The sequence below is a fragment of the Choloepus didactylus genome, chromosome 2 (assembly GCF_015220235.1).
Source record: "Choloepus didactylus isolate mChoDid1 chromosome 2, mChoDid1.pri, whole genome shotgun sequence".
NCBI classification, from domain to species: domain Eukaryota; kingdom Metazoa; phylum Chordata; class Mammalia; order Pilosa; family Megalonychidae; genus Choloepus; species Choloepus didactylus.
The window spans coordinates 210,051,301-210,074,745 of record NC_051308.1 but is presented as its reverse complement, the minus strand read 5'-3'; the positions used below and the strand labels follow the sequence as shown (position 1 = coordinate 210,074,745).

At 48.3% G+C, this 23,445-nt stretch overlaps 1 protein-coding gene across 3 annotated transcripts; it reads right to left on the bottom strand.

Annotated features, from left to right (window-relative positions):
• Positions 1-1,160: 1,160 nt before the first annotated feature.
• HPCAL4 (hippocalcin like 4) lies at positions 1,161-23,245 on the bottom strand. Of its 3 annotated transcripts, XM_037827606.1 has the most exons (5): positions 11,857-11,979; positions 11,620-11,726; positions 6,266-6,435; positions 5,953-6,168; positions 1,161-4,670 (listed from the first exon to the last, which is right to left on the bottom strand). In XM_037827606.1, exons 3-5 carry the CDS (start codon positions 6,425-6,427, stop codon positions 4,473-4,475), a joined length of 576 nt encoding a protein of 191 aa, XP_037683534.1. In that variant the 5' UTR covers positions 6,428-6,435; positions 11,620-11,726; positions 11,857-11,979; the 3' UTR covers positions 1,161-4,472. The 3 variants fall into 3 exon arrangements, with proteins under 3 accessions (XP_037683534.1, XP_037683535.1, XP_037683533.1); XM_037827607.1 differs by lacking the exons at positions 11,620-11,726; positions 11,857-11,979 and adding an exon at positions 23,217-23,245; XM_037827605.1 differs by lacking the exon at positions 11,620-11,726 and having other exon boundaries at positions 11,857-12,153.
• Positions 23,246-23,445: the final 200 nt, after the last annotated feature.

Sequence of the window (23,445 nt, the reverse complement as noted above, 5' to 3'; positions counted from 1 at the left end):
TTCATCAGAGTTCCCAGCTTGCAGCCTGCCTTATGGAATCTGGCTTTGTCCATCTTCATGGTTGTGTGAGGCAATTCTTATAATAAATCTCATGATACTTACATTATATATATATATATATTTTCTCTTGGTTCCATTTCCCTGGAGAACCCTGACCAATACAGTAGGTCTGCAGAGAGAGCCAGTTTGAAGAGAAACCAAGGAGAAGACCACAGATGCAAATCTTGCCAACTTGATGAGAGCCTGTGAGACACAGAGCCGAGGAGAGAGAGGCCCAGCTGCCAACTACCATTCTCTTGAGTCCCAGCCATTCTTGGTTTTCCATCTTTAGATTCCCTGGTAATCTGCTCCCTACTTTCTCTGAGCTAGATCGAGTGGGTCTCTGTTCCAGATAACCACTAAGTCCTTGCTAGGACAAGAACTTCAGGCCCAAGGAGGTTCCTGAGGTCCCCCTGCTGTGTGCGCTTCCCCGGACCTCCTCCTCCCCTTTCCCCTCACCCCAGCCCTATCTCAGCTCAGGCAAGAGTAGGAGCCCTCAGCACAGTCACACCTTTTATTTGTTGTCAGTGAAAAATAAATTAAAAACCACACGGCACAGAGTTGAACGAGGACAGTCACCGCAGGCACAGCCAGAAGCAGCACATGTGGAGGGGGACAGGGGCTGCACTAGGGCAACTGCTCTAGATGGGGAACCCGGGGAAACTGGGGGTCCTCCTTCTGCCACCTGTCCCTTCTGCCTCCCCAGGCCCCACTTGATTCTGCTGCTTAGACAGCTCTGGGCCTGACCACATGCACATTCAGGGAGTGCCACACCCCCCAGGGAGGCCCGGTCCTGCTCCCACACTCTGGCAAAGGTAAAATCAAACTCGAAACTTCCAGAAAGAAAATCCCCTATGTTTCTGAGACTTTTCAGTTGCTGGATTTGAATTTTTTTTTTTCAATAATGATGAGTAAAATATGTAAGAAATGTATTCATGCCCCCAAATTCACCTCTAAAGTCAGCACAAAGCCCCACCCAGGGTGGATCTTCAGATTTTGTTATTTTAATAACTTTTTGTGTAGAAATACTTACAGTGTCAGTTTACTAACCTGCCTAGAAACCCTAGCTTATTATTATTTTTTTATTTTCTCTCTCTTTCCCTTTCTCTGCGCTGTCCCCACCCTGGCCCTCTGTATCTGCAGCAGGATAAATTTCTACCTCTAGGGACTCTGTTATTGTCAGGAAAGAAGGGATTTAATGCCTTGGCTTATGGGATTCCTTTTTTTTTTTTAACTTTTGATTCAAAGGTAAATTATATAATCCTGATGAAAGCTCAAAGGTCAAAGGACTGGAGTGCCATCTAAAGTAGCCCTTGCTGATGATTTTTAGAGATAAGAAACAAGGGACTCCTCAATCATCCCAAAAGGATTAATGAAGACAGAATACAGTGGAAAGGCAGATTGTGGGACATTGCAATTCAGAGTTGCGGTGAGAAGACTAGAACTTCAAGGGAGAGTTTGGCTCTTTCAGCTGTGCCTGTGTATTCTTCTATGTAAGTCATACTTAAATCCCTGCTAACCTTGTGCTTTGTGGCAAGTCCCTCTCTTCTGGGGCAAAGATGGGAGGCTGCCTCTCTCCTCAAGGCAGGGCCAGTGCTCTACCACAGGGGCTCCGGAGGAAATAGTCCCTGGGAAACCCAGGATCATGTGGGAGCAAGACCTGGCCTACCAGTGGCTCCTCCCCATCCACAAGATGGTGGTTTCAATTGCTGGTCTGGCAATATGTGTTCACACTGCTAAGCTCTCTGAGAGGCCTTGGTGTGACCAGCAAATACCACCCAAGGGTATATGTTCAGAAGCTGGGAGTGATCACACGTGGTCTCATGAGTAGGACTTGCCAAACAGCCAGGATAAAACAAAAATAGTTTTCTTAGGGAGGAAGATGGTGGTAAAGACAGTGCAAGATGCTTCTAGGGTTATAAGTCAGAGGTCTACTAGGCCAGCATTGGCCCATTAGCAGAGCTGCCCAGAAGCAGAAAACAGGATGCTTGAAAGTGTGGAGACTTCAACCAAGCTCCTTTCTCTTTTTGGAAGATCACAGCCCCAGAGCTTTTTAGCAGGAAGCTTGTAAAAGACCAGAACCACTTAGCTGGTCCCACAGTCAACCTCTGCACAAGTCAGAGTCAGAGGAATGAATAGGGAAGACACTCTGATGGGAAGAAACCTTTTAGAGCTTTGGGCTTAAACCTTGGCACTGTGCCACCTCCTGGGCTGTGTGACCTTGCACAAGGGACTCCCCTTCTCTGAGCCTCAGGTTCCCAGTCTGGAGAAAGGGAATGAAAATTCCTACTTTCCTAGGCTGTGAGGATAGAATGAGTGAATGCCAAGGCTTTGAAAGCCATGAAGTTCTATGCAAATGTAAGCTAGGTTAGATTCAACATTTGGGGGGAAAGAATACCACCTTGTGAAAAGCCTTCCATTGGGAGATTCAGGTCCCAGAGTTTGTAATGCTGACTGGCAGCAAAAGACACACCTAATGGCCAGCTCCTGAGACCAATGGAATGTTCTTTCAGGCATCACTGGATAAAGACCTGCTAGTTACTGCCTGAAGATGTGAATTCCCCAGCCTTACCATATGGCTGGTCATAGGCAGAAAGATAGAAAGAGGGTGGCAACCCAGCTGCCCTGCTTGGTCAGGAGCATCTATCTCCAAGGGTAGCAAAAAGGAAGATACAATAGAGATTGGGGTCTAAGGTCAGTATCCCTAAGAGTTTCTACCTGCAGAGAGGCAGGACAGGTGAGCACCTAAAAGTGAGGGACATGCTGCCCCTTGCTGACTCAGCAATTCTCCCCCACTCCCATCCCAGCTGACAGCACATATGTTCTAGACTGTTTTCACCAGTAGTTCAAGAGGAAATCAATTGTCACTACACGTTGAAACAAATTGCTGATCACAACAAGTACAGGAGAAAGTAGAGTGAAAGATTTGATGAAGAAGCAAGATTAATTTTTCTGGCAGTAAAAGCATGCAGCTGTATAGCAGATGGATCCAAACCTGGAAAGCAGACATCAGAAAGCAAAGCCAGGGCACTTGGAAGATGATGAATTACCTGGCAGATTTAGTACTTAGGGTTAGAAAAAGCCTTTCAAATGGAGCACACCCAGCAGAGCTTTAGGCGTTTGGTTCATAAATTCGGCCTGGGAGCCTAAAAACAGGATCTTTCCAGTGACCAGGTGGTCCTCTTCTTCCAACTCTTTGCTTCTGTGGCAGCCCATCCTGGAAACTACACCAAGTCCAGAAATGAATTACCAAGATGTGGGAAATACACTTGTTTTGCTCTTGGCAAACCTTGGTTTTTCTATCTCTGTAGTTGATATTCAACCATAGTAGGTACAATAGAGTTGCTCATTGAACTAAAAAAAGGTAATTAAAAAAAAGCAGCAGAAACAGCAGAATCTGCTGAATGTGACAGCTCAGGCCCGAGACATAAGAAAAAGTGTTATCTGGTAAGTTTGATGCCCACCACCCCCCCCACATACCCTTTTTTCCTCAGCTCTTTGTTTCCTAAAAATCAGCATTTTCTGTATTCACTTAGTCATTTAACCAAGTCATATAGACTACATTTTAATATCTTAAACTAATAAAATGACTTTAGCTCTTTTAAAGGGTACTAAAAAAATAAATATTCCATAAATTTCAATTTTTCTCTAAACTTCCACTATTCCCCACTCATGTGGCTCCTAAGCTTCTAAACACTTTCCATTCCATCCTTCTGCAGCTTTGTGCAGAGCTGAGCTGGAAGGTTTAACAGCTCCTCTCAAACTAAGAAGCCTTACTGCACCCCCTGCTCAGCTGTGCTCAGCATCCCCCTCTGAGATCCTAACCATAGAAAATTTGGCTCACTACCCTATGAGCTTCAAGTGGGTATGGAATATGACTTGTAAACCACCATATTCTTAGCACCTAGAGGTGCCTGGCACAGAACAGCTGCTCAATTTGTTAGCTGAACAAAGAACCGAATAAACACCCCAAAGGCTAGGGCCAAGAGGAGCCAGGGAGAGTCGAGGGGCAGGAAAGAGACCACCTCTAAGGGATCTGGGTTCTCAGGAAAAGACAGATCCAATTTGGACCTTTCACTAGGGCCCGTGGGACCATATCCTATAAAGCTTAATCCTAGGAATGAACAGAATTTCAAAGCAGAACCTCAGCCCACATCCTTAACCCTGACTCTTGGGGCACAGGCCAACTCCCCTATGCCCAGTGGATGCTGGTTCTGGACCCAGGCTCAGAGTGGGGCTAGATTACAGGATACCTGAGGACCTGTCTCTTTTGCAGGGTGAGGTGGTCCCTTGAGGATCTTGACTGAGAGGAGGAAGGGCATGGAGCAGAGGGGTGGGGGACCAGGGAGTAATGCTGGAGTACCCCTCCCCCAGGGGAAGGGCCAGCTAGAGAGGTCATCGGGTTGGGCGATGGCCCAGCCCCTCACCAGCCTCTACTTCTGCATGTCACACTGCAGCAGCAGCACAATTGACGGGTCACTCTTGGCTGCTTCTTTGAACTCTTCCAGTGTAATCTGGTCATCCTTGTCTTGGTCCATCTTCTTGAAGATCTTGTCCACTCGCTGCTGTGGTGTGAGCCCATCCTGGTTCATGCGCATCATAATCACAGTGCCTACCATCTTGTAGATAGCCTGGTGGGGAGAGGAGGGAGGTGTGAGTACCCACAAGGGGCTGGAGGCATTGGGGGTGAATGAGGGGGATCCAGGCAGGGACAGGGAGAACCCTGGGGGATGATGAGGATACTGGAAGCCAAAGTATTGTCATTAAGGCTGAATACTTAAGGAGCATCTCGAACTTACTATGTCTAAATCCCAACTCTTCATCTTCACCTGCTCCTGCCCCAAGATTCCCTGTCTCAGTAAATGGCAGCTCCATTCTTCCAGTTGTTCAGGGTGATAATCTTGATCCATTCTTGACTTGCCTCCTCTCACACCCCATGTCCAATCCTTCAGCAAATCTGCCAGCCCGAATTTTGCAACAGATCTCATAGCCACCACTTCCTACCACTTATACTGCTCCTTCACAGTTGTAGTCTCCATCAGCTCTTGACTGGATGACTGTAGAAGTCTCCCAACTGGCCTCCTTGCTTCTGCTGTGCCCCCATCCTCATCCCCTGCCATGGTCTATTCTCCACACGGAGAACAGAGAATCGACAGCCTTCTAACGGCTTCCCATCTCTCTCAGAATAAAGGCATAAGACTCTACCCCAGCCTCTGAGGAGCTAAGTGATCGAGCTCCTGGTTACTTGTCTAACCACTGTCCCCTCACTTCTCTCCCCGCATCCTAGCCTCCCTAGCCAGTCCTTGAACAATGCAAACCAACCCAGCCTCAGGGTCTTTGCGTCCATTGTTTGGTTGGCTCCCTCAAGTCATTCAAGTTGCCACTCACATCTCACTTTATATAAAAGAGCATTTCCTCCACCACTTTCTCTCCCTTTCCTTTGCTTTTGATTTGCTGTTGCTTCATAGCACTCACTGCCAGACACAGCATAGATTTGTTGCTGTTCTTTCTTTCAATTTTCTTACTAGAAAGTCCAGGGAAGCAGAAACTTTGAACAGTGCCTGGCACGTGGCAGACACTCAATACATATTTGTTGAAAGAATGAGTTGAGAACTTAGGCTCTGAAGACTCCCTGGATTTGAATTGTGAACCACCATTTGTTAGTTTTCTAGTCTATAAAATGGGTTTCTAACAGTCTCTACCCCACAGGGCTGTTGGGCAAAGTTCTTAGCATCGGCCTGTGGTGAACTGAGCGCCCCCTGGATGCTCCTAGGAAGCGGGGTGGGGGGAGCTGAGGCCCGAGGCACGGGTAGCTGGAGAGGGCCGTGTTGGTGAAGGACCCGGCCTCGAAGACACACGCCCACCCCAGCCCACCCCAGCCCACCCCAGCCTCTGGGGTCTGTCCCAACACACCTCGATGATCTCCAGCATCTCGAGGCGCGTGATGCGTCCGTCGCCGTCCAGGTCGTACATTTCAAAGGCCCAGTTGAGTTTCTGCTCGAAGCTGCCGCGCGAGGTGACCGAAAGGGCGCAGATGAACTCCCGGAAGTCGATGGTGCCGTCGCCGTTCTTGTCAAAGGTGCGGAAAGCGTGCTGCGCGAACTTGGAGGCGTCTCCGTAAGGGAAGAACTGCGGCGGGAGAAGGGGCGCGAGGGTTGGCTCTGTCCCCACCCCACCCCCGCCCCGCCCCAGCCTCGTCCCCGGACGTTCCCCCCACCGGGACCACCTTGATGTAGAGCTGCTGGAACTCCTCCAGGTTGAGGATGCCGCTGGGGCAGTCCTTCAGGAAGCCCTTGTACCACTGCTTCAGCTCCTGCTCGCTGAACTCCGTGTTCTGAACCAGGTCCTCCAGCACCTCTGGGGCCAGCTTGCTGTTAGTCTTCCCCATGGCGGGGCCTGGGGGGAAGAGGCACCCTTGACTTGGAACAGGACAGGGCCGGCGCCTCATTGCAGCAGGGCCCCAAGGTATCCAAATGACAGGGTCCCCTCCCTCCACATCAGGGTCTTACCCCTCACGCCCTCTCCCACCACAAGCCCCACCTTCCTACAGCAGGGCCCTATCCTTCACCATACCCCCTTCCATTGGGAGCCTACTTCCCTGTAGCAAGGGCTCACCCCTTCCATAGCTCCTCACTCCCACAGAACACAGTCTTAATTCTTCTTGCCATTCAGGGCTTTCCACACTCTGCCCCATCGGCCCCTGCAGGCTCCTTCCTACCAGGGACCTGACACAGGTTATTCCCGTGACCCTCTGGCACTATCTCAAGTTCTTCCTCAAGGCCTTCCTGAGCCTCCCCAGCAGGAAGCTTCTCTCCCTCCTTCCTCTGTACAAATAGAAATCTTAGCTCGAAGCACTGATGGACCTGATTACATTCTGCTTTTCATTAGTTCATTCATTCCCTGAGCATTTATTGAGGATGACTGCCTGCCAGCCTCTGTGCTGCGATGGAGAAAAAACAGACCTGAGGCAGCCTTCAGTAACTCCTGCAGAGGTAGATTGCTGATTGTGGATGGCCTACCATCCATGCCTAGGAGTCTGGACTTTACCCACAGGGAACAGAAGCTCTTGGAGGTTTTTAAAGCAGGTGCTAGGAAGATAACCTCACAGAGTGCCTAAAATATACCGGATCCTGAAGGAGGTGCAAAACAATTTCAGATTTTTTCCTTTGACCTCAGTGTGCAAGATGACCTGGGGTGGGGGAAGGTAGGGAGAGCAGGGAGGGGCCTCTGCACAGTCCAGGTGAGCAATGACGGCACTAGAGTAGCGGCTGTGGAGACGTGGGTGCGCTGAGAGATGTTAGGAGGTGTCATTCATAGGACTTGGTGGCTGATCGGATAGGGGGATGAGAGGGACAGAGGAACTGAGGTGATATTCAGATTTGGGGCTGAGTGGATGGAGTTGTTGCTGAGGTGTTTGGGGAGGATGAAGTTAGTCCCCAGCTGGAATGTGAGTCCCTTGAGTGGCCTGGGCCAGGGGAAGTGTTGCAGAGGGTAGTGCAGCCCCCACCTCCACTGAGGAAGGCTGGCCAGAGTGAGATCCCATCTGAAGACTGGGTGGACTGTCCTGTGTGACCTCCATGGTGGGAAGTTTCTTCCAGAGCCTGGATTCCCTAGGACATGGTCTGAGAGGTGCCTTTGGCTTGCCCAGAGTCTCTTTGGAAGGAGGCCAGCCCCCCACCCCCACCCCAGGGTTCCCTGTTTTCAAGATGCTCTGGAAAAGGGAGCCCTTGTGTTGGCAGAAGGAATTTCAGTTTCATAGCCCACTCCATGCCAGTTCAGCATCTGATCCCTACTGCTGGAAATGCCCTAAACAGCCAGATCTGAGGCTGATCTGTTCCATTCCCCTCTCCCTTGCTGGATGACCTCAAGCAGTTACAGAGTACCTCTGGGCCTCAGACTCCTCCACTGGGCTGTGAGGAAGATCAAGGAGCAGAGGGGGCATCTGCTACCATCAGAGGATGGGGAATCCTACAAGCACATGAGAAGGCAGGGGTGGGGGTGGGGCATGCCATCTCCAGGAACTTGCACTGGGGCTGTAGTCAAAGATATTTCTGGAATACCCATGTACTACACCCCCAGGTGGCCCTTCCCAAATATAAAGGATACCTAAGGCTCAGGGTATAGTCAAGGAAGCTGGAGTACCCCAAGGCTGAGGAGTCTAATGCAAGGAGGCAGAACCTCTCCTACCGTCTCCTGTGGAATGTGCCTCAGTGTCTGCGTGAGGGGCTGGTCTGTGTGTGGGAGGGTGTCAGTGTATGATACTGCGAATCCGTTGGAGTGCACACGTCTCTGTGTGTGTCATGGAGTCTGTGTGGGTCTCACCTTCTGCCCCTTTTCTCCTCCCTGCCCTGTGCTGCTTCCTCCACAATTCTCTATCTTCTGGGGCCTCACTTGTTCCCTGCCCATTTGTTCTCAGACCCCTGAGAACTCTGCCTCTTTCATTTCTCCTCATTCCCTCTACTGCTTTTAGATCTTCAGAAGGCTGAAGCTTGCAGTACTCTTTAAGATCACCCACTTCTTTGAGTGGAAACTGAAACCCAGAGTAGCAGGAAACTGGCTCAAGGCTATGCAGCAGGTCAGTGGAAGGGTCCAGATGAGCACCCAGGATGAATATGTGCCACCTGCCTTGACCACCCTCTCCAAATCATGGCTACTATTGTCCAGCACAGACCTTCCCCACCCCCACCTGCCTCCTGGGAAGCCACAGCTCTGTTTTCCCTCTTGGCCTCAGTGGGGCCATATTGTCTGAGCTCCAGGCCAGGGTCTCTGACACCCAGGAAGTACACATTCCTAGGGGAGGCCTATCAGCATCTCTGACTCAGCACGTCTACAGACTCACCATCAACCTGCGCCGGTCCTTCTCTCTCCATGCTCCTCCTTCCCTCCCTCCTCCCAGGGGATACAACTCCATCTTAGTTATTTTCAGTTTTTTCCTCTCCCTCTCCCCTAGGTCCAACTTGCCACCAAATCTTGTCATTTCTTCTTTTAGATGTGATCCTGGAACCTTCTCTATGTCCTCTTTCTCCCTATGGTCAGTCAAGGGGACTGAAATCCAGCTGGGGCTCTGCTGGCAAAGTCATATATGTGCTCATGCAGTGGCCCCACAGGGAGGGCCTTTCTTCTGATTCCTCTGCTCCAAGGGAATGCCTTTCCCAGTTTTTCACAGAGGTATAATATATACCAGAGGTGGCCATGCCCATGGGTCCCCTCAAACTCCAAGATCCTCTAGAACCTGGCCTCAAGGTGCCCACCTTTCTAGCTTCACCTTCCACTGTTCCCATCATAACCCCATACTCCTTTCAAGCTAGGCTTCTCACGGGTGGCACCTACCTCACCTATTTGCTTAGCTGCTTTCCTTTGCTCTAATGCCCTATCTTCTCTTCTGGACTGACATAGGCTATAGTCAGCCTGCAGGGCCTGGCTGAAGCCCACCTCCTTATGACCAGCCTCTCCAAGCCTGGACAGCAGACAGTCAGAAGCATGGGCTCAGCACCCAGTCATGGAAAGACCCTGCTGAGGCCATGGAGTCCAGCCCCCATCAGCGTGTAGATTTCAGAGCTCTCTGACCCTTGCCTGATTCTCTGGAATTTCAGGATGGAGCCTGATTTGGGAGAGACCTTTGCATTAAACCCCTGCCTGAGCTTAAAAAATTTCTCCAGGTGAGATGTTTATCCCCTCCCAATATGGCCCAGTCCAACTCTGTGCAGCTTAGACAGTGAAAAGAGCCCTTTTCCCATTTTTCCTTCTAGCTTCCCACAATGGCTCCAGCTCTGCCCTCTGTGGCTGCACAGAACCACCCTTTGGAAACCTAAAGGCAATGCCCAGAACATGGTAATGTTCAGTGAATGTCTCTTGGTGGAGTACGTTAGAAGGACAAAACCCCCTTCTTCCTCCTTGGAACTTATGTTGGGCTGTTTCATTTATCTGTATTCTACATTGCACCCAGTTAAGAAACAGAGGAACCCAGACAAAGGGAAGGGAAATGTTCACCCAAGGTCAACCAGAGCCCATCAGTAGCAAAGTGAAGGCCAGAACCCAGCTAGAGGCATTTTCTGTTGGAGCTGTGGCTCTGCTGCACATGAGCAGGCTTCTCTGCTTACTCTTGAGGGCTTCCCTCCAGCTGTGAAGGAGCTGGCACTGCCCCATACACAGAGCCACTGTCCCCTCTGTGCTCAGAGGCTTCTTCCAGAGGGCAGGGCTCAGGGTTCTGGGCTTAGAATGGGAAGTGAGGGTGGGAGGGACTGAAGAAGGCAATAATCCCACACCCTCACTAGCTTCAGAGGAGCTGGTGCTGAGGAGGTTGCCATGGTGACATCAGCTCCCTGGTCAGGAGATTTTCTCTCTTTCCTTTCCTCCCCTTGCTCTTCTCCAAGGAGCAGCAATGGCATTAGTAGCAGCCAGGTCTTTGGTCTGCAGCTGAGCAGGACTTCTCCATCTCCATGTTAATAAGAGCCAAGGGGGAGCTAAACAATGGGTGGGCACTATTGGTCACCCCATCTTGGGGGTGTCCATGTCTAGGAGGGACTCCTAATAGAAGGGGCCTGGAGAATGTGTGGGCAGAAGTGACTTGGGTCTAGGTCTGGGTAAGAAGCAATGTCTCTTTGGTGAGGACTGAAGTTCCCCAGGCCTCCTCTCTGAATTGTCCTAATGGTTCAGGGAATGAGTGAAAGGATCCTGTTATCCCCTCATCAGCCATAGAACCAGAGCACATCAGTGTTGGAAGGCTGTTAAAAATCGTCCCATCCAGGCCACACCCTGCCTGCACCCCTCTCCCATTCACAGTGAATCAAAGAGGGAAGTGACTTGGCCAAAGTCAAATGGCAACTTGGGAAAAAGGCAAGATCTTTGCCCTCCAGGTTCAGACCACTTCAGGGAAAGAAGCAACACAGTCTATATGGAGTTTTGGCAGCAGGAAGTTGGGAAGGAGAGAGAAGGACTGGGCTCAAGAAGGCCACAGAGAGTATGACTTAGAAAGACATTTGAGAGGTAGAAGGAGAGAACTTGGTGCTTTGGCTGTGAGGGGCGAGGGGAATGGAGGAGGGTTGAGGCTGGTCTTTTGGCTGTGGTGACTGCGAAGGTATGGGTAGTCTGCTTGGGGTCAGGGAGGGTCCCCAGCCAGGATGGAAGAGACCAAACATGGGGTCTTTTCCCAGCACTGGGGTCATGGGAAGGCCAGGCTGTTGAGTGTGTTGGTGGGAAAGAAACTGTGGGCAGGGCCTCCTTCCCTCTCTCAGGTATGCTGTGAGCTCTGCCAGCCCCAGGCGTGGGAAGTGGGGACACTCTGAGAGGACCACATGAAATGAGAGTGGGCTCTCTGGGAGGTGGAGGTTGTCTTGGGGGGCAGGGGCCTCATGGTGTGAAGGGAAGTGAGCTGCTGATGGGGCAGGGTGGTGTGGGTGAAGGCTGTTTGTGGCGGTGGGAGGCTGCCATGGGGCTGGGCAGACTACCCGTCTCCAAAGGCAATGGGAGGGAGGGTGATTGGTGCCTCGCTGGCAACCAGCAACACTCCACCTCCCGGTGTGTGTGTGTGTGTGTGTGTGTGTGTGTAGAGAGTTCAGAGAAATACATGGTCGTTCCTACCTGAGCTAGGGATAAGAAGGTGGCTCCGCCTCCCTCCCTGGGGCCCGCGTGGTCCTGACTGAGGTGGGGGTCCCCTGCGCCGCGGCTGACCCTCCAGATGCTAACGCCTATGTCGGAACAGGGGGACAGGGGGATGAATCAGAGGGGGCTGGAGAAGAGGATGGGAATGGGGAGTGGAGGGGGCAAGGGCTTCCGGCCGGCGGGGCGCCTCCGAGATCCCGGCCCCGGCCGCATTACCTGAGGCAGCTGCCGCGTCGCTGGGTGGCTCTGAGCCTCCGCGGGCCGCGCGGACGGGGACCAGCAGGCGGGCGGCCGGCCGCGCTCTCCTAGGTCCGCGCCGGAGCCGCCTCCCAGCTCTTGTATCACTATGTGCCGCTCGGAGGCGACACGATTTGCATAATTCCCGCCTCATCTCGAGCAAATTGGGAGTTGATTGGTTCCGCCGGGGCGGAGTGACAGGCGGTGTTTTCAGGTGGGGATGGGGTGGCCAGCGAGGCCCGGCTGGAGGAGCGCGCCCCGCCCGCCGGCGCTGACCCTCCCGGAGTGGGGGAAAGGGGGGAGCTGTAGTCCTATCAGCACTCCCACCCTGAGGCTCAGACCCCGGGCCACGGTCTGGGGTGAAAAATGTCAAGGATTGTGAAGGATTCGCAGAAACAACCGCACCGTTGCTATGGAAACGGAGAGCCACAGCCGAGTCTCTAAGCCTTCCCTTCCTGGGCCCCAGCAGGGGTGGGGGTGGAAGAGGGGATGAATCACAAGATGCGCCCCCCTTCCCCGTATCCCACCCGAAATTGGAATGGTCCAACAAGAAGCTGCCGAGTAGCTGGGTGGGGAAGGGAAGAGATGGGGTGGTCCAGCAGCTTATGCCATCGCATCGCCCCCCGCCCGTATACACCCACTCCCCTCACGCCGTGGAGCGAAGAGGAGAGTGGGTGGGCGCAGAGAGCGCAGTATGGATGGCGAAGCACTCATCCTCTACATATCCCCAAGCTAATCGTGGGCTCCCTGCAGCCACCCCCTACAAGCCCCTTATTCCGATCCCTCCCCAGACAGGCCATCCTTATTTCCCAAGGATCCCCAATAGGCCTCTCGGTTTCTCCCCCAGAAGGATCCCTCTGCCGAACCCACGGACCCCTCCATTTCCCATCTTCCTATCTTTCTGTCCAGTAGACGGAGCACGTCCCCAGCCGCCACCAGTCTCCGGCCTCGGATGTTGACACAAACCCGAGGCGGTTTACACTGAGAGGGTCTGGAAGGTTTCAGGGCCCCGGGGCCCCGGGGACACCTCCCCCCGCATTTGGGGGGTCTCCCCAAAGCCGGGTCCGGCTGCGCCGGCTACACCCACGGCTGAGAACTCCCGACCCAAGGGGATACAAAGGAATCCTTTTATCCCAAACTGGAGGTAAAAGGGGAGCAGGTGTCCCCCTGGCTGGGCCACGTACAGAGGAGGAACTTCTGGGAATAAGTCAATCATGGGGGCAGAGCGAGTGGAAACTAGTCGAATGGGAATGAGGAGCAGCGGTGAAGAGGCAATGGCCAAGCCGCAGACTTAGTAGCGAGCTGGGGCTTGGGGGAGAGGCCAGGCATGGGAGGCCAGGCTTCTAGAGTGGTCCCAGCAACTCTGGAGCTACTGGCTGGGGAGCAAACAGTGGACTTCCCTCTTCTTTAGAAGCCGGTTTTGCTGTGCCATTCTGCTGGCAGCAGGCTGTATTTTCTCTCTGGGCCCCTAGACTGAGTGTACCTAGGTCTCCAGTAAGAAGGCACATCCCTGGTCTCATCTGTGGGTAAGTCACAGGGTGGGTACAGGTGCCTGAAAACTCTGACTCTGTTACTTCCCAGCTGTCTTCTCTGTCCTGGACCCTGGGGACCCAGAGATGGGAAAGAACTTAATCCTACTCACAGATAACCCATAATCCAAGGCATGAGAAATGGAGGAGAGGCAGCATAGGATGGTGAAGTAGGCTCTGAAGCCCTAAAGTACAGCCCCATCTTTGCCAATAACTCCATGTATGATGGTGAGCAAGACCCTTCTCTCTCTGGGCTTCTTAATCTGTAGGCTGTGGGAACTGGTACAGGAGGCAGGGAAGAGCAGGGGAGGAAATTCAAGTAGGAAGGTGAAGAAAGACTGTCATCTTGGACAGAATTATGCAGGCATGAATCTGACTGCTCCACTAGACTTGCGAGTCCCTGAAGAATAGCTAACATATGTTGAGAAGGTTACTTTGCTTGGGGTACTATTATAGCACTTTATATGTATTACCTAATTTATTCCTCATAAGAACTAATGAGTTAGATACTATTATTATTCCCACATAATAGATGAAGAAGTTGAGGCACAGAGCAGTTAAACCACTGGCTCGAGTTTGCATAGGCAGTAAAGCTGTAGCTAGGATTTGAACCCAAGCACACTCCTAGCTGGTACACAATACCACCTCTCCTTAATATCCTTCAAGTCCTGAAGTGGAGAGGCCTTGGATTGGAATATTTGTTTCTGATTCCTCAAGGCATTAGAAAGCCCAGCCTCCTGGGAGCAGTTTCTCTGTCTCAGAGGCCACCAATACATGGAAGTCCAGTAGCAGCAGTAGAGCTGGTAGTGAAACATGTAGAAGCCCTCCTGAACTGCAAGGTGTCAGTGTGTGCTTCTCCTGGAGGCAAGCATGGGATCCAAGGAATCCCAGGCAAGCATGAGAAGTAAGGCAAGGGACACTTGGTAAAGCAGGATAGATTGGTTCTGCTCTGGCTCTTTTAAACCAGGAAAGACCACCATGCAGCTTGGCCCAGGAATCATGTCAGAGCCCCCCATGACTGTTCCTGTCATAACCCATCTTCATCTGCTCCTCATACTTGACTCTAAGCCCCTGACCTTGATCCTGCCTCGGCCCCCCTAGGTTTGATGTTTAAAGCAATAACAGCTAACATTGAATGGCTTCAGCATGTACCAGGCTTTCTGCTGAGTCCTTTATCTGCATCATCTTACTTAATCCCAAAGGTGACCACTGTCAAGGATGACATTAAAATATCTACCAACCCATCAAGGCACTAGCATTACCAGTCAGACCTCGACTCAGTGCTAGGTCAAGGTCTTGGTAGCCCTCTGTTCTGTCAAGAGTTAACACTTTAGTTACTAGATCAAGGGGAATGGGCATGGGAGAAGCTAGGTGGTGGGGGGCTCAGGGGTATGGCTATCTATTTAATGATCAATTTGGGAGAATTCTGATATTTTAACAGCTAGTTCAGCTGCATTGGTGCATAATGGCTGAATATCAGCCTTGATATCATTACAGTACTTCATTTCATGGCAATGGAAGGGAGGCTCAGAGAAGTTAGACCACTTGCCCATTGTAATGCAGTTCCTTAGTGGCAGAGATGGAATTTGAACCTATGTCCATCTAACTCCAGAGCCCATGTTATCTTCTGACTGACCTGTGCCCCTGGGAAGAGGTAGCATACAGGACTGAACTGGGGTTTCCACTGTTATGCAGCCAAAGGCTGAGCCAGAAGAATGTGGTTTAAGTTCTGGGGCTTTGTTGTGGTCTTGCTGTTCTCAAGCTTGGAGCCTCGGCAAACACCTGTTCCACATTGATGAAGGAGCAGGTCCTGCAGAATGAGGAGGGCACAGCAAGCTATGTGGAAAAAGGAAGAGTGTGGTGGCATGAGGGGCCCCAAAAGGGTGTATGGAGGGATGTGACCCTAACTGGACTTTAAGATCTGCCTGCAGTGATGCAGTGACCACTTCAGTTTGCTTCTTCTCCCCTCTGGCCCCCAAACAGTGCCTTTATGATGGATAATGCCTTCCTACCTTCCTGGGTTTCCTCAGCCTCAGCTAGTGCAGCCTGGTGACAGCTGGAATTCCCATTGGTTCTAGATATTTCACAGTCTCCTTTGTGGCTGGGAGAGAATGAGATCACCAGAGTTGAGTTCCTTCCTTTTCTCCTATTGGCTGAGCAATATGGTTTTTGTTTTTTTTTTAAATTCCAAAATAGAAATCTCTCTATTATCTTTTCTTGATGGCTAAAAAATGAGATAAAGAAAGTGGAGGCTCTCTATAACCCCTCCCTTGAAAGATAACAACTGCAGGAGACCTTGTGTTTTTGCTTTCCCTGCATCCTGCATCCATTCCCCTTTCCGCTGGAGAAGCAGAGAGGGTAATGGCTTAAGCGCACAAGTTCTGGAGCCAGTCCGCCAGGGTTTGCATCCCAGTTCTAACACTTACCAGCTGTGTGATCATGGGCAATTTCTTAACCTCTCTGTATCTCAGTTTCCTCATCTGTAAAATAGAGATGATAATAACAGTGCCTATCTCATAGGGCTAATCTAAGGATTAAAATGAGTTAATATATGCAAAGTGATTAGAACAGATTTTATTTGGGGTATCCCCCAGCCCCAAACTGTGCAGTCTTGGTGAGACTATCAACCTAGGCACCCTGCCTTCCCTTAGACAAGGGCTCGACATGTGGCTCAAGTAAGGCTAAACGGACTCGCTCTCTCAAGCTAATCCGAATCTTGAGTACAGTCACTAGAGGGAGGTAGACAATATTTGTTTATTCCTGGGCAGCATCCTGATGACATTGCCCATTCGCAACTGCTGTCTGAATCCTCAGGGCCCATGCTCACACGTGTCCTTTCCAAGACCTGCTTCTGCTTTTCATTTGATTCTGTGAACCATCCCACATCCCTCCCCCAAATCTCTTTTTTTCACTTAAGTCATCTAGAGGTGATTTCTGTTTGCTTGCAGAGAACACACATATGTTTGGCATATTTTTCTCTATCAGCCATGACTCTTGGTTTCAACAGGCAGAAAATCCAGCCCAGGATACGTTAGGCAAAAAGAGAAAGCGATGGTTCCAGTAAGGGAAAAACCCAGCAGTAGACTGAGCTTTAGGGATGGCTTGATTCAGGGCCTTAAACAATGCTGTCAATATCTGACCTTACTCCAGAACTTGGTTTTGTTTTCCCAAGTGTTGGCTTCATTCTTGGGATCCACATAAAGGCAAGATATCTGCCAGCATCTCTAGAACAACATACTCTCAGGCTTCTCTTCTCCAGCACAGCCAGACAAAAGTCCTGGGCTGGCTCTCATTGGCTTGATTTGGAATCCATGAGAATCAGTGAGTTGATCAATGAAGACAGGGAAATGCAGTGCTTTGTTTGGTCAGAGTTGATTCACTAGCCTACTCCTAGGACTGGAAGGTAAGGTCAATTCCTTCCAAAGCACATGCACCTGGAGTGGGAGAGATGGGTGTTCCTGTCATGAAGGGGGTGACTAGATGCTGAGAGGCAAAAACAACAGAGTTTTCAAAAGTTCATAAAAACACTTACAAGCTGTACTATCAAAGTGCTGGCAGGAAACAGATGGCATGCTCAAAAGGATAATTGAAGATAGTGCAATTAGGGAACTATTTACACAGGTATGGACAGGGTTGAGGGAAATCAACAGGTATTGTCAAACATCCTGAGACTAGCAACAGTGGAGAACCATTACCACCCCTAGATCTCAAGGAGTGGAGGAGAGGCAAAGAATGTATGTAGTATATAAGATTATATATATATATATATATATATATATATATATATATATATATATGTATATGTATATATATATATATATGTATATATATATTTATTTATCTAATATCCATCTGCATAGGCACATTTTTCCTACATTTATAAGGTTCTAATATTCCCATATACAGATGAGGAAATTGAGGCACAGAGTAGTTATGGTAGTAGCTAGTATATGATGGAACCAGAATTACAATCTGAATGGCCTGAGAATTCTTAGCCACTCTGCTATGCTGCACTCAAATGAATTAATAAATGAATGAAAAAAAAAAGAAGTGCAATTATTCATTCCACCTATTCCAGAACAATGAATTTTGGGGTCAGACAGGCCTAGGTTAAAAGCCCACATTTGCTAAGCACTGGATCACATGATTTGGCAAGGTTCTTAGGGTCTTTCAGTCTCAGGGCTCTTATTTTCAGAAAGGAAAAAGTAAGTCTTACATAGATTTTTTTTTTAATTGAGATTGTTCACATTCCATACAGTTATCCAAAGATCCAAAGTGTACAATCAGTTGCCCATGGTACAATCATATAGCTGTGCATCCATCACCATGATTAATTTTTTTCAATTTTTTAGAACATTTTCATTACTCCGGAAAAGAAATGAAGACCAAAAAATAAATAAATAAATAAACTTAAATCCTCCCATACCCCTAACCACCCCTCCTCCATTATTGACTCATAGTGTTGGTTTAGTACATTTGTTACTGTTGAAGAAAGAATGTTAAAATGCTACTAAACTGCAGTATATAGTTTGCAATAGGTATACTTTTCTCCCTGTATGCCCCTCTATTATTAACTTCTAGTTATAGTGTCATACATTTGTTCTAGTTCATGAAAGAAATGTCTAATATTTGTACAGTAAATCATGGACATTGCCTACCACAGGATTCACTGTTTTATACATTCCCATATTTTAACCTCTAACTTTCCTTCTGGTGACATATGTGACTCTGAGCTTCCCCTTTCCACCACATTCATACACTATTCGGCACTGTTATTCTTACAAAGTGCTACCATTACCTCTGTCCACTTTCAAATACTTAAGTTCAACCTAGTTGAACATTTTGCTCATAATAAGCAATGGGTCCCCATCTTTGAACCTCATTCTATATCCTGGTAACTTATATTTCATGTCTATGAGTTTACATATTATAATTAGTTCATATCAGTGAGACCCTGCAATATTTGTCCTCATGTGTCTGACTTATTTCACTCAATAGAGTGTCCTCAAGGTTTCTTCATCAACCCACACCGTACATTCCATCCTAAGTAAACAACTGATGGCTCCCTGTATAGTCACATATTTATGTATTCACCACCCTCAGCAATATCTGTATAAGGACATCTCCATTTCTTCCACAAAGAAGGAGGAAGAGTCAAAGAAGGTAGAGAGACAAAAGAAAAAGAAAAAAGAAAGAGAAAAAAATGGAAAAAAAATGACAGCTAGGAAGCAACAAAAGGAAAGATAGCATTAAAACTAAAGTAGAATAGAGTCAGAGAACATCACCAATGCCAAGAGTCCCATATCCTCCCTTATGTCCCCCTCTTATAGGCATTTAGCTTTGGTATATTGCCTTTCTTACATTAAAGGAAGCATAATACAATGTTTCTGTTAATTATAGTCTCTGGTTTGCATTGATTGTATTTTTCCCCAATACCACCCTATCTTTAATACCTTGCAAGGTTGACATTCATTTGTTCTCCCTCATGTAAAAACATATTTGTACATTTTATCACAATTGTTCAGCACTCTAGGTTTCACTGAGTTATACAGTTCCAGTCTTTATCTTTCCTCTTTCCTTCTGGTGTCCCACATGCTCCTAACCTTCCTTTTTCAACCATACTCACAGTCATCTTTGTTCAGTGTACTTACATTGCTGTGCTACCATCACCCAAGATTGTGTTCCAAACCTCTCACTTCTGTCTTTTTCTGTCTGTCTGTAGTGCTCCCTTTAGTGTTTCCTGTAGCGCAGGTATCTTGTTCACAAACTCTCTCATTGTCTTTCAGAAAATATTTTAAACTCTCCCTCATATTTGAAGGACAATTTTGCTAGATATAGAATTCTTGGTTGGCAGTTGTTCTCTTTCAGTTTCTTAAATATATTACCCCACTTCCTTCTTGCCTCCCTGCTTTCTACTGAGAAATCTGCACAGTCTTATCAAGCTTCCTTTGTATGTGATGGATCACTTTTCTCTTGCTGTTTCAGGATTCTCTCTTTGTCTTTGACGTTTGATAATTTGATTATTAAGTGTCTTGGCATAGGCCTATTCAGATCTATTCTGTTTGGGGTACACTGTGCTTCTTGGATCTGGAATTTTATGTCTTTCATAAGAGATGGGAAATTTTCGTTATTTCCTCTATTATTGCTTCTGCCCCTTTTCCCTTCTCTTCTCCTTCTGGGACACCCATGACACATACATTCATGCATTTCATGTTGTCATTCAATTTTCTGAGACGTTGCTCATATTTTTCCATTCTTTTCCCTCTCTGTTTTTTTGTGTGTAGGATTTCAGGTGTCTTGTTTTCCAGTTCCTGAGTGTTTTCTTCTGCCTCTTGAGATCTACTGATGTATGTCTCCACTGTGTCTTTCATCTCTTGTGTTGTGCCTTTCATTTCCATAGATCCTGCCAGTTGTTTTTTGAACTTTCGATTTCTACCTTATATTTGCCCAGTGTTTTCATTATATGCTTCATCTTTTTTGCCATATTTTCCCTAAACTTTTTGAGTTGATTTAGCATTAGTTGTTTCAATTCCTGTATCTCATTTGAAGTGTAAGTTTGTTCCTTTGACTGGGCCATAACTTTGTTTTTCTTAGTGTAGGTTGTAGCTTTCTGTTGTCTAGGTATTTGGTTTCCTTGGTTGCCCCAATCAGGTATTCCCAGACCAGAACAGGCTCAGATCTCAGAAGGGAGCAATATTCAGTATCAGGTCTCCCTGAGGGTGTGTCTTAGAAGACTGACACACCCTGTGAGTCCTCAAGAAGTGTGCTTTTCCTAACCTGCCCAGCAGGTGGTGCCTGTCAGCCTGTATCTCCTGACTGGTGTAAGGAGGTGTGGCCTCATTAGTTTCTGTTTGGCTGTTTTCCCCCAGGCTCTGGGCTCTGGTTCTGAATGGGAGGCTGATAGTAGGGCTGGGCACCACCTCTTTCCTCTTAGGGAAGATACACCCCTGAGGGAGTTTTCATTGGCATTTAAATAGGCTTTTTGTCTCTCTGACTCTGCTATCTCCACCCTTGTCTGGGTCAGAGAGTTGTGGACTGAAAATGGCTGAGGCTTTTTCCACTGAGCTGACCAAGTTTGAGAGAGAGGAAAAGGGACAGAAAACCCCCCTTCAGGGCCAGTCCACAGTCCCCCCAGCTTCACCCGCTGGCCAGAGATAGCACCTGGTCCTCTGGGCTCCCCCTCCTGGCACAGAGAAGTCCTCTGGCTCTTTAAGGTCAGTCATCACTAAAAGCCTCTGCTTGTTGGGGATTTGTAGCTTGTATTGAGCAGCCTACGTTCATTAATCAAAACCCCAGTTGGAGCTGGACTGAGGTATATTCACTTGTTCAGAGAGTGCTGCTCTCTATCACAAGAAGGCTTTGCAGTTCGGGCTGCCTTGGGGCAGGGGCTGTTGGTGCGGGTCCGCAGTCTTTACTCACAGATTTTATGCTGCAGTCTCAGGCATTTCTCCCAATCCAGGTTGGTATATGATGTGTGGACAGTCACTTTTGTCCCCCAGCAGTTATTCCAGATTATTTACTAGTTGTTCCTGGTTGTTTATTAGTTGTTCCAGGGGTACTAACTAACTTCCACTCCTCTCTATGCCACCATCTTCTTTCTCCCTTACATAGGCTTTTAAATCAGACAAACCTTGGACAAGTTACTTAACTTCTCTACATTCAGTTTCCTAGTCTCTATATAGTAATAATAATAGAAATTACTTATAGTGTGAGGATTCAATGAGAATAAAGTGCTTAGGAGAGTGCCTGGCACAAGTAAGCTTGCTTTTCATATAAGTATATAAATCATGGTTGTTAAGGTGCTATATTAGTTGGGGCAAAGGCTAAGCTGCTGTAACAAATAGATCCAAACATACCGTGAATCAAATGCAATAGGAGTTTGTTTCTTGTTTATCTAACAGTCTAGGGTCGGTGTCAGATTGATGGGTGTGGGGATTTGGGGACTTACGCTCCTTCTGCCTTGTGGTTTTACCATCCTCTAGGGTCTCTAGCCAGGGAAAAGAGAAAGCAAGAATGATGTGCTTCTTAAAGGAAACCATTCTAGTATTTTAAAGAGGGAATGTAATATAAGATATTGGATACAAGTGTCAGAAGGGCTGGAAGGGTGAAATGCAGATGAGGTTACCCAGAGATTTCTAATTGTGGAAAGCCACTCCCACTCTTAGGTTGGAGGAGCAAAAGAGAAAATGTTGCTATCCAGAGCTGGTGTTCCTTGGGTTGCTAAGTCTGTTGGAGCACCTGCTGCTGCTGTCACTGAAACCACCACCACAACTGCCCTGCAGGAAGCCAGGACCTCACATTCTTGCTGATGCTGCAGTCTGGACATCTGAAGCCACCTGCTGCTGCTGCTGTCACTGCCAGAGCTAGAGTTCATGAGCACCACACTGCCAAGGCTGATGGAGTGCCTGTGGCCACCACCACTTCTGGAACAGCAACTCAAGAGCCTGCACCTGCCTTGTGGCTTTTGCAGCTGCAGTAGTGTTCCTACTACTTCTGGAAAAAGGAAAAGTCTCCTCTCCTTTCTGCCTTCTAAACTCCCACCAGTGCCACTCATTGACAAAACCTAATTGGAAGCCAGTTGATAAAGGACTTGGAAAATAAATGTAGTTTGCAAGCTCCTAGCCCCTTGCAATATAGTGAAGAGCATAGCAGGTAGGGATAGAATTGTGAATAAAGAGATACTGACTGGTACAGTAATTTCAGAGGACTTACAGTTGTGGTTTCAGCCACCTTCCTGTAGTTTTGCTGAGCGATGCCACTTTAGAATTGGCCCAAGAACCTCCCTACCCCCACTACTAGATTTCTATAAGGAGGCCTAAAACAGGAAGAGTGCTATGATTGTATAGGGAGATAGACTATCTTCTCCCCTTACTCTTTATGGGTGTATTAAATGATTCCCTTCCCCAAAACCCTGGGAGGGGGACCCCAAAGAATCGGCTCATGAAGTTTTGGAGTATATTCAAGAAGAGTCTGATTGTTGTTTCCCAGTTGCATATCAACTGACTCATAAGTCACATTAATCTTCCCCAGTACTGCAGTGTCAGGGGTGGTTTGAGGTGGGAAAAAGTATTGGGGAGAGAAGATGTAGGGCAATGTCAACTGAAGAGAGGGTAAGGACTGTGCCCCGGAATTGTCAATGCTTGAGAGTTACAGAAGATAGATTCTTTAGCCCAGCTTGACCAATAGAACATTTTGAAATGATGGAAATATTTCTATATCTGTGCTCTCCAGTAAGGTAGCCACTAGCCACATACAGCTAATGAAATGTAGCTAATGTGAACAAGGAACTGGATTTAAAATTTTTATTTAATTATAACTAATTTACACGTAAGTAATCACATGTAATTCGTGGCTATTAGATTGGGCAGCACAGGCTATAGACCCAGAAGTTGGGGGAAAAGAAGTGAGATAAGATTGGGAGCTGTAGGTTTGCTGGGAACTGCTGCAAGGAAAATGGCCTGCTGCCAACTGGGGGTCCGGCAGAAAAATGTAGTTATACTTTGAGACCATCAACAACTAAGAGAGTGGGTTGAGTATCTCACTAGCAGGCTCTGTAGGGATCTCATTGCCCACTCACTCTGAGCCTACAGATCATGAATTGGATGAATGATGGCAAAGCTGAAATTCAACCAGAGCATACCAGAACAGCCACACCAATTGTTAAGGTATAAAAACATTTCCATGTCAATTGGTAAATAGTTACAGCCCTGCATTCCCTGAGTGCCTCTTACCACTCCAGCCACCCTGTCCCCACCCCCAGCACTCCCTGGACTACTGAATCACCAAATTGAACTCCCCACTGTCCCTTACCTCTTTCCTGACACAGCAGGGAGCTTTCAGGATCCAGTTCCAGGTATCGGCTGGTGACTGTTCTGATGGGTTGGTGCTTGTGCTGTTCGGGTTGTTAAATATTTGGAGCATCACCCCTAGTGATGACACAGAAAGAGCGCAGCAGCTGATATGTGGTTACTCGTGTAGGGAGATAGCCGTTATGAGCCACAGGAAGAGGCCTGCCCCAACTCAACGTGGGCAGTCACAT